The 15,731-nt window shown below is 32.2% G+C and overlaps 2 protein-coding genes across 3 annotated transcripts in view; one reads left to right on the plus strand and one right to left on the minus strand.

The window, feature by feature from the left end:
* Positions 1-3,027, minus strand: part of LOC110998832 (serine/threonine-protein kinase Doa) — a 46,741-nt gene extending 43,714 nt beyond the window's left edge. Inside the window, exons 1-3 of one of the 2 annotated variants that reach the window (XM_022267673.2) lie at positions 2,871-3,027; positions 2,339-2,376; positions 399-538 (exon numbers count right to left, since the gene is read on the minus strand). In XM_022267673.2, the coding sequence (XP_022123365.1) occupies positions 399-538; positions 2,339-2,341 (143 nt within the window). In that variant the 5' untranslated portion in view covers positions 2,342-2,376; positions 2,871-3,027. The remainder of the gene's footprint in view (positions 1-398; positions 539-2,338; positions 2,377-2,870) is intronic. The other variant, XM_022267666.2, reaches the window with a different exon arrangement.
* Positions 3,028-4,909: 1,882 nt separating this feature from the next.
* The window catches only part of LOC110998904 (progestin and adipoQ receptor family member 4), a 41,313-nt gene continuing 30,491 nt past the window's right edge, over positions 4,910-15,731 (plus strand). Inside the window, exon 1 of the mRNA XM_022267720.2 lies at positions 4,910-5,309. Within this exon, the coding sequence (XP_022123412.2) occupies positions 5,036-5,309 (274 nt within the window). The 5' untranslated portion in view covers positions 4,910-5,035. The remainder of the gene's footprint in view (positions 5,310-15,731) is intronic.

Here is a 15,731-nt window from a genome sequence, read left to right on the forward strand (position 1 = left end):
ATAGGTGGCGCTTAAAACAATAGTTACGTAAATTATATTGATTTTTGTGCAAATACACAAGAAGGGATACGTTTTAAGGTAATAATATCATGTTATCTCTTATTTACTAAATTGATAAGAAATGGAACGGTCGTAAAAACCGATAGTCGTAACCAGTCGATGACGTTGTTATTAACTACCTAATACAAAAGAATTCAGCAGAGGTTTTCAGATTTTGGTCAATATAACCGGTATGTTGTTCTAAAGGATGTCGTCATAAACGGTTTTGACTATATTATGGTCAACAAATGACGGCTTGCTGCGGCAAAGCTAAAAAATGCATCTATAAATTAATAACGAAATTGTCTGGATACACTAAGTATTTCTTAATATTATATTATTTTTAATAAATGCCATACCTGGCACGATCACGGCTCCGACTGCGTTTCCTATACGACTCCTCTGCAGGTCCATCGTCAATACGACGCCGCTTAGCTTCATACGACCTCGACCTTGACCGTGAGTGAGATGCATAATGCTTCCTACGAGTACGCGGCATCTGGAAGTTTCAATCACTCATAAGACTCAGGCAAAATAAGGGTGTTGGGTTAATATGTTCCATGAATGGATTTGTTACTGTCAGCCTTCATTATTGGCATTTTATAAGCAAGCATGTCAACAGCATTATAGATTCTAAGCACTTATATTCTAAATATTGTATAAAAGCTATAGCACAAAAGGTCCACAGCTCTGTTAAACCTTCAGGGACACAACTTCCTCTCAATCATTAAATATATAGTATAATATAAATGATGATTTTAAGTGAGATTTGAGTTGTACACAATTGTTCCACATCTGGCTAATGGCTAAAGACCAATAAAATTGTAACCACTCTAAAAATCAAAACAAAATGCCAGTAATAATAATGATCCTGTCAGTAAAAAAATGACAGCATCATAAATTAGGCTTCTATTACATGCTAATATGCATGACTGTTAAATCCACACACTTAATATAGTGTAGAAAATTTATTTTAATCAAATTATAGTTCTAATTTAAATCATTAATGAACCATCAAACTGATACTTGTTATTTTCTTCTATTCTAATTCTTTGTCAAAAAATCTCCCAACTGTTAGTTAAGTAAAAGAAAATATGCAATTTATGATATGTATGGACAACTTTGAAATTGTGGATGTTCAAATTAACCTTATTCACCTGTTGGTAACATATATCTATGGCTGGGATGACATAATGGCTTATGTCCAGTAAAGTTGAGTCCAAAAAGAAGAGCATTTTAGCCAAATAATACATGGAAGACTTATGGATACATATAACATAAATTTTATGCTTGTATTTGTATGGGCAAAGCTTGTCAAGAAAAAACATACTAACACAATACTTAATAGTTTAACCATCAAACAGTATGTACAGTAAAAGATCCTTATTTAAACTTTATATATCCACTTTTTGTATGTAAAAGACTAATTATATCTGCAACTCAAGATTTCTTTAGTCAGGTTAAATCGGAAAATTTTAATAAAACTAATTTAACACAAATGGTTCAAAAAACCACTGAATATGTAACATGAAGAATGGCAAATAAGCATAGTGATTTCTTCAAGTCTTAGTTTTTTAAGAACATATTGGTAATGCCACTGCTAAAGTTAAAGGTCCTAATAAAACTGGCATAGTATGAAAACGTGATGTTCTTTAAATTATAACCTGAGAACAATATATTTATTTTTATCAATATGTTTCTCAATATCTCCATTCTATTTTATTTTATCACCTAGAAACATATACAATATAAATATTTTTTTTCTGTATTTCGTTTCTGTAGCAGATTTATGAAATATGTTCCCCAGATGTAAAGAGCTTTTACTGTATTCATAACATATTTAACTATTTAGAAATGTATTGCACAATTATCAAGCAATGTGTATATTGTATAACTAGTCAGCTTTATCAGAATAATTATAATTTGCTAGTATGTAAAAGTAAATAAAAGATTCATTTTATACATATATTGTAAGGCCAATTCAGCAATGAGCTTATTGCAATGCATTAGAAAGTAACCCTTAAAATGAAGAATATGTGCTAAACATGTAGTAGTGTGTTAAGAACTTAAATGTTTACATTGCTAATGTCATAAAAATCTGATGTATGTATGCGCAAAACAAGCAAAACATCACTTCATAATTCACTGTTAAAATAGTGTGGTATATAAGTAATTGTTACTTTAAGCTAAATTTTGTTCAAACATGCAATGTATGCTTTATGGTACCATCAATGCTTTGTGTCCACTCTTAGTATGAGCTTATAACAAATAGGAAAGTACTTGAGGTACTTTCACTTACCATTAAAAGGTACCAATTCTCGTTCCAAGCAGTTAAAGCTGAAAAACATGGAATCATTTAGACCTCACTGTTTGGTCACATTGATTTGCTAGCTATGTCACACCACATGCAGAGTGTAAACTGAATTAACACTTAAGTGTTGCTCAGCCTATATGAGCCTTTGTATCTAGTAAATAATACAACTAATATCAACTTAGATCCCACTTTGAATTCAAATATAAAATACCCAATTCGAAACCTTGTTTGAAATGTTAATTAATAACATTTAGTTACCTATGAAAACTCGTCAGCTGTAACATAATTGAAACAGAAAACAAGTTCTATAAATAAATTTAAACATTTTAAGCAAATATATATCATCGTTATATTACATAGAAATTTTTTCTAGAATTATTCAGACATTTTACGACGTTAAACGATATTTAGTTAAATGTCATAGTTATTTACATGCTGACGCCATGTTCGTTCCACTAATCAATGGAGCCCTACGTACGCTAATGGTATGACAGATTAAATTGAAAAGTTAACTTACCCTCAAATCACGTAAATACTTTAATTTGTTCCAGATTAACTGTGTAAGATTACTTAGAAAATTCCAAGTTCGTGATGCAGAACCTTGAAGAATGCTTCTTCGTAATAAGGGCCCGAACATCGATCCAAACGCAGTACAGCAGGAATTCTAACGTTGGTAGCGGTGTTTAGTGTTGCCAGTTTTTAAGATTTAAAATTTCTAGATAAAGAATTATTTGAATTCAATTTTGTATATATAGTAGTTGTTATTAAGAGAAATTACGTAGTTCGTTGTGCGTAATTTAGAAAGCTGGTGTTTGAAGCTGGAAGCTGGATGTTATTCCAGGAAACAGTCGGTGGGTGCGCAGGTAGCGAAAGCGTCTGCCGATCCATATTACCAGCATGTAGATTAGGCCTCAGTTTTGTAGATAGATAGATATTATTTGTATTCTTGGTAAGATAGATTTACGCAGGAGTGCCGGCCATTTTAAAAAATACTCCAAATATAATTTATACTTCAATTGTTCTTCTTCTTATCTTTTTAAAGAGTCTTAATTAAGTAAAGTTCAATCTGAAAAATAGTTGTCTGCTGTTTTTACTGTGCCTATGAAGGATATGTTTACTTACTCTATTTGAAATGTAAAACGTATAATAATAATAATACTTAAATGCTATTTATTTGAAGATAGTTTAAAACTAACAGGAAAATACCCCTTCTTTTTTCTGAATAAATATTACATTAGATTAAAAAGATAAGACCTCGTAGCTACTATCTCAGAGAAAGTCATTGTATCCTAAAAAATATATGTTTGTTATATTTAATATAAACCCTATAGATATACATATACAAAAAGTAAAAATAAAATTGATACTAAATATTTGTTATATTAAATAAAGGAAATATCGTTGTTTTATTCTTTTGAATATAAAGTAAACACGAGCCTGATATTTTCTGTGACTCTATAATGATAAAATTTCCTGACAAGTAAAATAATTTATGAGCTGGCAATAATGGTTGGTAGCATTGTGTGACGTAGTTTATCAATACCTTCATTAATATTTGTTATAAAGACTATATTCAATTATTAAAAAAACCTTATCATTTTCATATTACCATAAATCAAGTTTAATTTTTTACTCATAAATGCTTAAAATTATCTTCTTACAGGAATTTTAATCATATACAACATACATTTAAGCGGAAACGCTTAGTTAAATTGACAGTAAACCATTGCCGCCAACATTACAAACAATAATTGAAGTGATAAAATATGATAATATGAACTACGGATTAAGTGCGGATTGCAGCTTAAAACCTTTCAAACATTCAGTTATGGTTGTTGATGCATATACATAGTTATAGATATCATTTTAGATACCTATTTGATTATTTGAACAATATAACTTCTAGACAGTGGTACTACCGCTAAAATTGGTTACATATAACTATAAAAGTTCAACTCAGAATTCGGCTTGTATGAAGTGACCTTGTTACGAAATTCTACAGTACTACTAAACTAAACTTCCTCTTTATCCTAGTTACAATTCGGCCAACTTAATAGTAAGGAGTATTGTAGGAATTGCGGAGCACCTGGCGGGAATCAGCTGATAGAGTGCGCAGTGCGCAAATTTACGGGGAAGGGGCGAATCGTGTAAATAGGGCTGACAAAAACTTCAAAAAGACTACTTCTCGAAAACCTTTTGTATTTAGTATCATAAAACAAATGCAAAGTTTATAAATTTATACATTTAACAAATATAAAGATATTAAACATAAAAAAAAAACAAATTAGGTTAGGTTAGTAATGATAATGCTTGCTGGGAAACATGCAATGCCTCTGGACAGTTTAAAAAATTACAAATTTAAATAAATAATTGACTACTGCTTACTACCTATTAAAACTGTAGTTGTTCTCTTTAGTTATATCTTCCCTTCCTTCCTATCCTTCCTTCAAAGCCAAAAAAAAATCTTGAAAACTCTATTTTGATAGCCCTAGGTTAGTATGGAGTGCGACGGCGCCAATCTTGCGGGTGCCTAGCCACCCTTAGCTGAGCGGCCGTAGCAGCCTACGCCGCGCGTGTTTCAGCCCGCGGCCACGCGCCACGCGGTAACGCTCACAACCGCGAGCCTAACCCTCTGTGATAACCCACGACATGGGCCACAGATAACACAACAAATCTAACAAAATGTACGAAATGTCGATCCAGGAATTGAATGGGAAGGCGCCGAAGAAGAGGAAAAAATCCCTAGATACCGTTGAGCAGGAAGCGGCAAATGTTGAAGCGGAGGATGTGAAAGATAAGCCGGTGGGAGTGGAGTTGCTCCATTGGCGTGATATGCCAAAGCATCTGCAGTTTAACCCATATGTGTTGACCGGTTACCGGCCGTTGCAGGACTGGAGTGGATGTCTTCGTAGTCTATTTTACTTCCATAATGAGACAATCAACATCCTAACACACGGTAATGTATAAAATATATATAAATCTTTAAATAGCTTTAAATATTTCGTCAATAGTCATCTAATGATCATGAAAATCAAGCTGCGGTCTGACTTCAGCTACATAATCGTATTACATAAAGCGTGATGTAAGTTTTGTTTTGCAACCAGTTAATTAGGATCTTTCTAAGAGTTATCCAACTTTCCGTGGTTCATATAAAATCGCTCCAAATACGAGGGTTTCCTTGAAATTAATTTATTTTACTGTTAGGCTTCGTAATTACATGACTCAGCCCTTAGGTAAGTATCACAGGTGCCGTTAATATTAGGGTACTAAAAGAAGGGTAAACAGAAAGGGCGGATAAAAATATAATTTGAATTTGCTTCTTATACGAAACAATATATAATTAAAAACTAAAACAGGAGATATATGTAACTATATTTTCTTATGTAACAGGCAAGAGGCTCACGTGATGTTAAGTGAATCTGCCGCCCATGGACACCCACATTGCCAGAATGTTTCAAAGCGAAGCTGGTTCCACATAGTGATGGTTCACGGCAAAAACTAATTATTAATTTCTTGCAGGTTTACGCACCTTTAAGCGTCCAGATAGTATAAATTCATTGATATAACTTTTTATTCGTATGTAGTTAAAGAAACTAGCTATACATAGACCCAAAACCAACGTCGTAGGTTGGTATGACAGAGTACGTAGTCATCATATTAAATATCGAACAAATGCTTAATCTGAGGCCAATATTAGTATAGGAGTTATTTATTATCTATATTATATTATCTGTACAGTTATCATATATGTGACAAAAAGGAAAGCGAAATAAAACGTTATATTTAATTTATGAGCTATTTATGACTCGTAAATTATCCGCAGTGTACTACATCGCGCCGCTACGGGATTGTGCTACGGAACCTCGATTAATGTAATCGCTAATTTAATGTTTTATGTGGGCAAAAATGTATTATTTCCTAACTCTCGTTATAATATATAGAATCAATAATGTTTGAAGACTCTTCCGGGTTTTCGTAGTGACTTAGGTTCTTATTAAAATGATTAAACTCAAACACATAATATATCACAAAATGTTACATTAGAAAGCGCTGTGGTTTGTATTAATGTAAACATTTTTTAACACTTCGTGGCTTATACATAAATATAATACAATTCACATAATTATATAAAAAGGAGCGCCTTATCGCTTTCAAGCGACCTTTTCCATAAAATAAATTAGATAAGGTAAGCGCAGGAACTGCTAAAATACATGATACATATCAAATAATATCAAAATTCGTTTATTCATTTTAGATGAGTCTTAGGCCATGCTTATGAATGTCAAAATCGTTTACCAAATTCGCGTAAGAGCAAAACTACGCCATCCGTTCGCAAATCTACCCAGGAGGCCTTGTTCTGAGAAGAACGGGCAAGAAACTCAGCTAGTTTTACCCTCCCTCTACATTACAATTATTCAAAGGAAAATGTCATAAACCATATAATATAATAGTAGATATTTATTATTTATAAAACAAATTTACCAAAATTTAAATCTTTATAAGTAAGTATGAAGTGCATTACTGAACGTAATGCGTCGAAAAATTACATAAGTAAGCGTCTACTTTTAATAACTAGTTTTGGTATAATAACTAGCGCTTTCACTCGCGTAACATAGTAAATTTAAAAATACAGGTATTGAAAAAGTCTTGATTTCAAAAAGGTAATGAAATATTTTTTGTCAGTCCAGTAATTAAATAAATAATAGATAAATAAATTGATAGATAAATTGTTAATAATAAAAAAAAGTCAAAATGCAACATTTGGCATACTTTTGTTTTGTGGCAGCAAAATAATGTCGTGTTTTGGAGTTTCGACCCGGATTTGACCAACATACATTCTCGTGGGTACAAAATTATTTTTGATGATATATTTTTTATGGATAATTTTTTCACAAAGTTGCTTTATATTATTGCATTTTTGTTAGGAATCTCTATTTTGAAAATGTTATATGGTCTATAACAGTCAGTAAAGATGTACCTTTCTAAAGGTGAAAAAAAAATATTGAAATCGGTCCAGTAGTTTTTGTGTGAAAACATTAGAAATACATACAATAACACAAATGTTTCCTCTTTATAGTACTAGAAAAAAAAGTAGATAAGGTACCTAAATATCTTTCTTCTTTCTACATAAGTAAACCTACAGCCTTAAAGCAAGTACTTTCAAAGGTATGAATTGAATTGGGCTCTTAGCAAATAGACGAGTGCTCTTTAATTCATGGCAAGAATAATCTCGGTAGACCGAGGCTGTGTTGGTGGGATGGAGTTTTCATGGACGTCGAAAGATTAGGTGTTAAAAATTGGACGCAAGAAGCACGAAAAAGACTGCAATGGCAAAAGTTACTTCCTCCTAAGACTCTTACTGGGCAGTATAGCCATTGATAACGATGAAATTGCATTCACGATTTTCAAAATAATTATAAAAATGTCATTAAACGGTTTTATTTAGCTCACCCCGTTTGTTTTTTTATTTATTATTTATTATTCTTGGGTCAAATTTAGTAAATCAAATTTCACCCTCTTCCTGTCAACCGATTAATCTGAAATTTTGTATACACTTTGGATTTTGGTGACAATACAATTACCTATGTTTATTCATTATCATTATAAGATGGCCGCCGCTACAAAATGGCGGATAATTTTTGTTTTATTAATCCCATCAATATATCAAATGAAAGGGCTCAACAAGCAGAATACAATATACTATAAATAATAAGAAACCTTGCAATAAATGAAGCACTAAATGAATTAAACAGAATGCGAAATAAAAACTAAAAACTAGAAAATAAAAATAGGTAAAAAACACAAACAAACAAAAACATTGCAATGTATGTTTAACATAAAACTATTTAACTTAAAAAGTTTTTTTACCTATTTTTTTTATATGCTATTGTAATTTAGACTTGTGTTTCATGACTAATATTTTATCACAGTGATAAAACTGATACATCAAATAATTTGCTATCGATAAATAAATGATACTATTATGATTCTATGATTGAGATTTTATCAATATTTATGTTATATCAATGTTTGTTAGGTTGGTTATTTACAATTAGTTTTGTTATTTATATATTTATATTTTATCTCCTTCAAGAAAAGAGTTCTCGCTCACTCGCGAACCCTCTGGCAGAGTGTCCATGGGCGGCGGTATCACTTATCAACATCAGGTGAAAAAAATATTGATTCAGTGCTCGAGTGAATGTTAATTGCGCACTAATTATATGTAATGTATAATTGTGATCGAACCCATCACTAATATCATTAGCGACGATTAACGACGTCAAGGATAAGAGTCGCACGCTGAATCCAGTAGGCCAAGACTGCCCTTATATCTAATTTACCTTAGGCATTTTCTGGATATCCTAATGACTATGTTATGACTTAATCTTTCATAATTCCATTACTCCATTACTCTTTGCAAAGGTCTAACAAGTCATTTTTAAATCCAATCAAAAGTTAGCGTAGCAAAACCTTTTATGTAGCAAAGTATTTAAATTGGGAGCTTATATATTTAATATAATATCGACAGTCATCCAACGAGTTCATCATACATTTTTTTTTACTTGAGGAAATGCAATATCGCGGCGCGACTTACTTCTTAGGGCCCTCCCGGGTTTATATGGGACCCCCGATTGTGCATACCTACTAAAACCCACCGTAAAAGGCCACCAACAATCGCCTTATGCGTGATGCGGATTTGGAAAAGAAGTGAAGATACATGACACAGTACCGTTTTCAGACCGGTATATCCGCTTTTATATAAAAAAAGCGGTAATCAGCTCCAGTGCTTGCAGGCATGGATCACCATCCCTTCTTTTGAACGCATGGACAACTGCTTCCCCACATAGGCACTTTTTAGGATTTAGTAAGGGAGTCGCATCACTCCATGGTATACATAGAATTTATAACTAGTTCTCCAATTAATTGATTACCAGAGAAAGAGAGAGATTACAATCAAGCGAAAAATAATGCGTTAAATTGCAATCATAATGATACGGTTCACAATCTATCGATAGTTTACAATCTTACTGGATAGATTGAAATATAACGATGTTTACAATCTTACGGTGACATATATAAACGGATTTTTGACAATGAGACAATTTCCGAATAAGCGTCGGCTTTTCCGGCAGTTGCGATTAGGTTGATTGATTTTGGTGGGTTGGAGTCCCTTGTCGGCTTTTAGGCTTAAAGTTCGAAGATAAAAATACGTCGAGCTCTTTACTGACATTGATTTAATGCAAACATTCCCTATTGTATTCAGAGATTTTCAACCTCGACTGAACAATGGATTACCAGAGCTGATTTTCACGTGTCAGGCGCAAAAGGTCACTACTGTACGGGCTTATCGACCCAAAATCTAGATCTTGGAAACAGAATGCCACTATGGTTGTTGATATATGTATCGTTTAACAAAAGTTTCTTAAAGATTTTACACTAGTCCGGTACTGTCAACGAAATGTTGCTTCAATTAGCAAATTAACAAGTAAAAAATAACTATTTTTCCGATTTGGGGTAAAACATACTAATGTCAGGATAGCAAGCTCTTCCATAGCTAACTTAACAGTTAGAGTTGTACTTGCAATATTAAGATTAGCAGTAAAAGATTTATGCACATCGTATAAGCCTGTTATAAGCAAAATGTTACTAATAATTCCTGAACAGGCAAGTCTGATGTATACGGCTGTTATAACAAGTGTTTTGTTTGTATGAAGACTTGTACAATGCTTATACAACGCAGAGGCCTAGTTGAATGGGTGTATAACACAACAAGGCGTCATTTGATCTGATTTTTAAAGGTTCTTGTTCTATTGCCTTGTTATAACACATGTATAGTGATATTTTATTAGTAATACTGTATAAGTTTAACTTTTTACAATTACAAACCATCGAAGCATAATGCGTAGTGCATAATGACTAGTAAAAGTGTGTGTGTATATATGTGCGTGAGTTTGACACTATATGTTAGGTCTCAGTAACATCTCCTTCTCTCCGCGCAGTCGGTGCTCACTGTCTGACCGACTACAACATTTCTTTGGGCAGCTTACGATTTATTTTTAAAATTACTAACCAACCCGTTAACCTTAAGAGAACCTAAGATTATAAAACAAAATACTTTGTTTTAATCAACGAACGCTGGCATTTAGCCAAATATACCCAGCAGCTTAGGGATAACAGATGGCCTCAGAGTGACCCTTAATCTTTGCGATATTGTCCACTCACAACGAACCTACATAGAAAATGAGTTGAACATAAAAAAAAAACATTGTATTACTATCCCACTGTTTTATTTTAAATGACAGAAAAAAATATTCTTTGTACATTTTGCTACTCAATGCTACTAATTTCTATCCGCCAAATTACTGTGTTTTATTACTGCTTCGATTGTTTTTATTCATACTCTCGTCTAAAAATAAATATATCTTAAAAGATATATTTATTTTTAGAAATTTTAAGTTATCGAATTCCTACTATGACAGACATAAATAATATTTATGAAGATGAATTATAATTATTGAAGGCGATGTTATAAAAACTGTTATTATTTATTTATTTAAATATAAGTAATCTAACAGTTAAACAATAAGACAATATAGAAAGCCAAAACAGATTACATAGACAAGAATACATTGAAAAATAACTAAAGAAAACTGAAATTTAACATATGAAACAACAAATAATACTTAGAATTTAAAATTGCTACTTAAAACAAAATCAATAAGAAAATTTTCTGAATGAGCATATGATTGGATGAGAAAATGTTGTTAATGACTGTTACTTAATGTACCTATAAAGTTTTGAACTGTTAGTTGTTGTTTGTTATGGCTAGTGATGAATACCTCTAATAATATAATGCGTTGGACGAAGAAAGTGCGTTTTTTGGTATGTTATAATATGTAGGTTTGCGTTGTGTATGATATGGCGTCGTTGGTGTATTGCTCTATAATATGCAGACTTTTTTTGGTAATATACAGTATAGGTAATATATAGGTAGTTGAAATTGTCATACCTAACTCAAAATATAGATTTGGTAAACAAGGGCGATGCTTGACGATATAGAAAAAATATAAATCATCTCATACAAAACCAAATCATTTAATATATAATAATATAATAATAAGCTTTAATGAAACCAAATACTAACATTGCACATATTACATTAAAAATTCTAGAGAGATGACCAGACTCTTTCGATCTACATAAAAGAAGAAAAATTTATTACATATTTTATACTATTTATAAGTCACTGTTACTAAGTGAGTATATGTTTACGAACACGCAGACGATTACGCGTGTCGCCGTAAATTAAGACATTTTAAGCGAAAATCTATTTTATTAAGTATTAAACTAAAATGCGATTCACAAATAAAAGAATTTCATTTTTACAAATAAGAAAGCTAACAAATAAGCCGTAATAAATAATACAGCGTTAAACAAAGACAACAGGTGACAGGCAATTTTCATGAACACTGTAACATTGGCACCTCGCCAAATGTATTATGTAAGCAAGTTTTAGGTTAAGGCTGTATCCATTATTTGTAGCCTACTGCCTACATATCAGCGGAAATAGTATCGATAATAATACAATTTGACTTATTTTGACTTTTTATCGCTGTGCAGATATCTCTAACATATATTCCTGCCTGTAGAAGAATTAATTATGTTTATTGATACATATAAACTCGTATATATATTTAAAAGTTATTTATTTGCAAGTAACAGAATAGTTAACAGTTTTTTTTTTTATTTTTAGAGAACGTAACTTCATTCGCGTGTTCTACGTACTCGGATATTTCTTCAGATTAAACATACGCATATTTCTATTAGTGCGTACGTAGAGTAGTATTAATATGGCAAATATTTACTCCACAGCTTGCTAAACGGTTTCAGAAGTTAGCTTTGTCTATGCTTGTAACGAAAGCTTGTATCTACATAATTGTTTAACACCCCTTTAACATGATTTCAAATAGACTCAACCAAATACGTCTTCAGTCTTTAATAATTATCTTTTAAATTTATTAGTATTATTAAATTTTTACATATTTAAATTATTTGAATAAAACTTTTTTAAATATATACTATATACATATATGGGCATATAATACCCAATACAATAGGTTTAGCTTAGTACTAAGTGTGTGTATTAGTATAAATAAATAAAATTAAATAAATGAGCGCCTTGGTCGGCTCAAGAACTTGCACTGAATTTGTATATAAAGCTAAGTCTAGTTAAATTCGAAAATAATGATAGTGAACATTCACTATTTTGCTTTTATTGTGAAATAGCAACGCTCTGGCGCTGTTGTTCAGAATATGCAGTGAATTCACTTTTCACTGCCTCACTTGAATAACTATTACACGAGAGACTACATTCAAAGATGTGAAAAGAAATGACCGTACTTTAAGAGTTCTGTTCCCGAAGCGGAAATGGATTCTTCGATATTCCTGCTATGATCAGTATTTCTACTATAAAAGGCATATCTTAATACATACCACAATGATTGTCAACTGTTTACGAAAAAAGGGATTAATAACTGTTAAAAATAATTTCATTTACACACATTAAAAATTAATGAAATTTAAAATTATCATCTACAACGGTTATTAAAGTTAAAATGTAACTCTATTGAAAAATATCTGACTGTAAAACAATAGCCTGATTTCTAGTAGAACCCAGGAAGTATTTTAATTGGTGTGTTACAACTATATAGTCCACAGAGTTTAGCTGTAAGGAGGTTTTATATTTAAAGTGGTTATAAAAGTTTAAAGTGTGCTTTGGGCTCTTCCATTTACATAAGCTACCACGTGTAGGTACTTGTTACTTAGCGAAGACAAGGGACAAAGTTTCGAGTTATTCCACTTTGCCCACTTCGCACTTTAGAGGGTCAAGTAGAAACCTTTGATCTCTCTTTAATGGATTGAAATTATATGCAACATGAAAAAGAATTTTACATTATGCCTTTATCTCGTTCGATAAATACAGAATAAATAAAATAGACTAGACTAGGCTGTGCACCAACATGCCTTAAACCCATAATGGGCCGGCGTGTGTTTGGCACTGAAGTCTGATAACCTACTTGGCTATTAGAAAAAACAAATGATCAAGAAACAGATTCAGAAAACTCAGGTCCAGACCTATCTTGTTAATGCTACCCGCTAACTTTTGTATTTTTATGGAAAACTTTAATTTCGTTTATATACATTAGTCCGATTTTTACTATCTATTTATGAATACAGTTAAATATAACTCGACTATAAGCTGATCACGTACTTGCAAAATAAAGAAGAATTATATATGATGCAGCACCAGAAATGTGTCAATTGCGGGTAACATATACTTAATTGAGTTTGGGTCCAACTATAAATTGTATCGTTTCTGTATTCGCAACATTCGGTCCGATATTGATTGGTTACGCTAAGGCGTGACATAACTTCAAATGCAGAACTTGCTCGTGTAACCACAGATAACATGAATATGCTATTAACATAACTCAGAATAAACTTGATCATTGACAGAAACTCTCGAATTATCACTTATCACATCTAATTTAACTTTGTACAATACAACCATTCGGTGTCGAGACCCTTGGCCCGTGGGGTCCTAGCGCGATAAGGCTTTTTAGGGAATTATCAAAAAAGGTAAGTCGACATCACAGGAGAATGAAGAGCTGTCAGCTACCTCGCACAAAGAATTAGTCTAGCTATTCAAAGGGGGAACGCTGCCAGTATCTTCGGAACCTTGCCTAAAGGGACTCCTTTTAATAATATTTTTTAATTTAGTTAGTTATTGGGTATATTTTTATGTATTATTTTATTTGTTTTATTTAAATTTGGTAACAACTTATATACTTTTCCAAACTCTATATCGCCTAACAATACAGGCCAAAATTCATCAGACATTTCGGGGACCTCCTACGCATACTGATAAATTTTTAAACCTTTCAGTGACGATAATTCAGTCAGGTTAATCCTTGGCCTAGATTGCTAGATTCGGAAACAGATTTACTAGTATGACGGTCAAGTATGTGAAAAATTGTATTAAATTCCCAACATTCCTGTTATGTAATTCAACATTGCACAGTTTCAAAATTGGGTGAATGCTTCTGTGTACACCTAACGAGTAAATGGGTAACGGGATAATGCTTGGAGCGAAATTTGCACTGCGGTTTCAATTGCTATATAGAATTAGCTTTATTTGGATCCCCTTTCGATTGGATTTTAAATTTATAATTAACGTTCTCTATTTCTTAATTATAAAACACACATACACTTTCGTTTTAATCAATCACAACTCAATCATTTTCAACATATTTCAGACTTTCAACTTTGATCTTTGATCACACTATCATATCATAACCAATGAGCCTAAATTGTTGCGTTGCGACAATATTTAAAAAAATATTATGTCAATTGATATTTATATTTATATTTAGAACATTGTCTGCGAATTGTTTTTCGTTACTTTTAAAAGACATGGTATATTTCGCGTGAATTTCATTGCTTGTTGGAAACCAACATCAAACAAAATTTCGCTGGAAATTTATTATACTCACGAATAGTTCAATATTTCATTCCGTTTCCTAGTATAGGAGATGTATTGCTATGACTACTAACAAGAGGAATCATTGTGAACACCGTAGCTCAGTTAGGGATTTTGGTTTCAACCCAAGATCGGCATATACGGCTATTATTTATATATATATTGACTTGTCTGTTCACCTACTAAAATAGGCATCTGCTTTAAGTTGGTGGGTTTGGAGGCTTTCCCTTCTTATAGGATCTTTATGCAGAGTGTGGAGTTAAAGTATGCATGTATCACGAAAACGGGAGCCTTATATTCTAATTCTCGACTCTGAATCTTACCATTAAAGCCTTGCTACTCTTAAGGATTTATGACTTACACTGAGAGCAAGTGGCAGCACACAACTCTAACAAAATGAAACTACTCCATACGTTTAAATGAAACACGTATTTTTAAAAACACGATGTGGGTCACGACTCACGATTTTCTACTTAACTTTGAACGCAAAGTAATTTACTGAAGCGTGTGTTGAGATTTTTAATAACGTTGCATTCGACAATTTTATAACTAGTTGGCTTCGCATTTCATTGGATTTTTAATTATATTCTTTATGTAGAATGTTTAAAATCAATTAACAAATTCCAATAAAACATTTATCAAAACACTTCTGTCTTCTGTGCCGACACGAATCTGATTTTTGGGACAACAGAGAGAAAACATTCCGTAGGTGCACTGTCGTGGTAGCAGCGTCTGACCTCAGGGTTAGAGTAGCAAGATCAAGCTCCTACTCCAATACGACTTTTTTTCTTTTTAAATTAGAACTGAATGTATGTTTTATAAATCTGCCTCTTGGTC

The sequence above is a fragment of the Pieris rapae genome, chromosome 8 (genome assembly GCF_905147795.1).
Source record: "Pieris rapae chromosome 8, ilPieRapa1.1, whole genome shotgun sequence".
NCBI lineage: Eukaryota > Metazoa > Arthropoda > Insecta > Lepidoptera > Pieridae > Pieris > Pieris rapae.